The 1,035-nt window shown below is 65.5% G+C and overlaps 1 protein-coding gene across 1 annotated transcript in view; it reads right to left on the bottom strand.

The window, feature by feature from the left end:
• Window positions 1-1,035, bottom strand: part of OLFML2A (olfactomedin like 2A) — a 17,732-nt gene that overhangs the window by 5,916 nt on the left and 10,781 nt on the right. The window contains exons 3-4 of the mRNA XM_014526831.2: window positions 588-695; window positions 5-190 (exon numbers count right to left, since the gene is read on the bottom strand). Coding sequence (XP_014382317.2) covers window positions 5-190; window positions 588-695 — 294 coding nt within the window. The remainder of the gene's footprint in view (window positions 1-4; window positions 191-587; window positions 696-1,035) is intronic.

Below are 1,035 nucleotides of genomic sequence, written 5' to 3'. Positions count from 1 at the left end.
TTACCTGGGCCTTGCTGTCGGGGACGGCCGCGGCGTCCTTCTGCAGCAGCTGGTAGCCCAGGTTGGAGATCTCCTTCTTGATGCTGACCATGATGTCGGAGTAGTTCTCGTAGCGCTTCATCTGGTCCGTCAGGTGCAGGACGCTCTCCTTCATGAAGTCGCTCTCCCTGCTCAGGTTGGTCTTGATGCTCTGCGCGGGGACAGGGGACAGGGCATCAGGCGGCATCTCCACCTGCCCTAGGCTCTGTCTACTGAGGGGAGGAAGCCGTGCCGGGGCTGGAGCTGATGGGGCCGCGAGGCCTGTCCTTGTGTCGCCCCCACGTCCGCCAGGCCTGCTGACCCCGTGCACTGGGGACAGTTCATAGCAGACTCAGGTGTCCTGCGTGGGTGGACACACTGCCCCTGGCTCAGAGGGGTCAGGAATGAGCTATCTCCCCCAAGGGCTCGAGGGATGCTCAGTCACTGGCTTGAGGGAGCCAAGGAAGGATGTTCCCAGCCTCTTGCCCTGCCTTGTGCCAAGCCGATCTCAGCGTCTGCACCCGGTCACTGGGCAGCGCAGGGGCGGTGGGTCTCGCGGCCGCTCTTACCTCCTCCAGCGTGTTCATCTGGGACACCACCTTGTTGATGTAGGAGTGCACCTTCATCAAGTCCATGCTGTACAGCGTTCCCTCCAGCAGGTCGACCATGGACTGCAGCTGGGAAAGGGAAAGTGCTGGGGCTCAGTCCCGAGGGACGGGGCAGCCACGCGGCACGTGGGGCCCTGGAGGAAGGGGAGCTCCTGCCATGGGGCGGCTTGAGTCCAGGCCCCGCGGGTCCGATGCAACAGGGTTGCACCAGGAGTGCAAGCACTGCGCGGGCAGCAGCCTGAGCCGCCGGGCTGGAGCACCTCTGCCCGGGCACCAGGTCTGTCCAGGTGAGCGGTGCCCCCGTGCTCCGCAGCATGGGGCCAAAGGCAGCTGTCTCCCCTCGGGCTCCCTGCCCTAGCCCCCGCGGTCCGGTCAGCCCTTTGGACGCGCGGCCATCAAGGGCAGCACA

The sequence above is a fragment of the Alligator sinensis genome, unplaced genomic scaffold (genome assembly GCF_000455745.1).
Source record: "Alligator sinensis unplaced genomic scaffold, ASM45574v1 scaffold611_2, whole genome shotgun sequence".
NCBI lineage: Eukaryota > Metazoa > Chordata > Crocodylia > Alligatoridae > Alligator > Alligator sinensis.
This window is presented reverse-complemented; position numbering and strand designations above follow the sequence as displayed.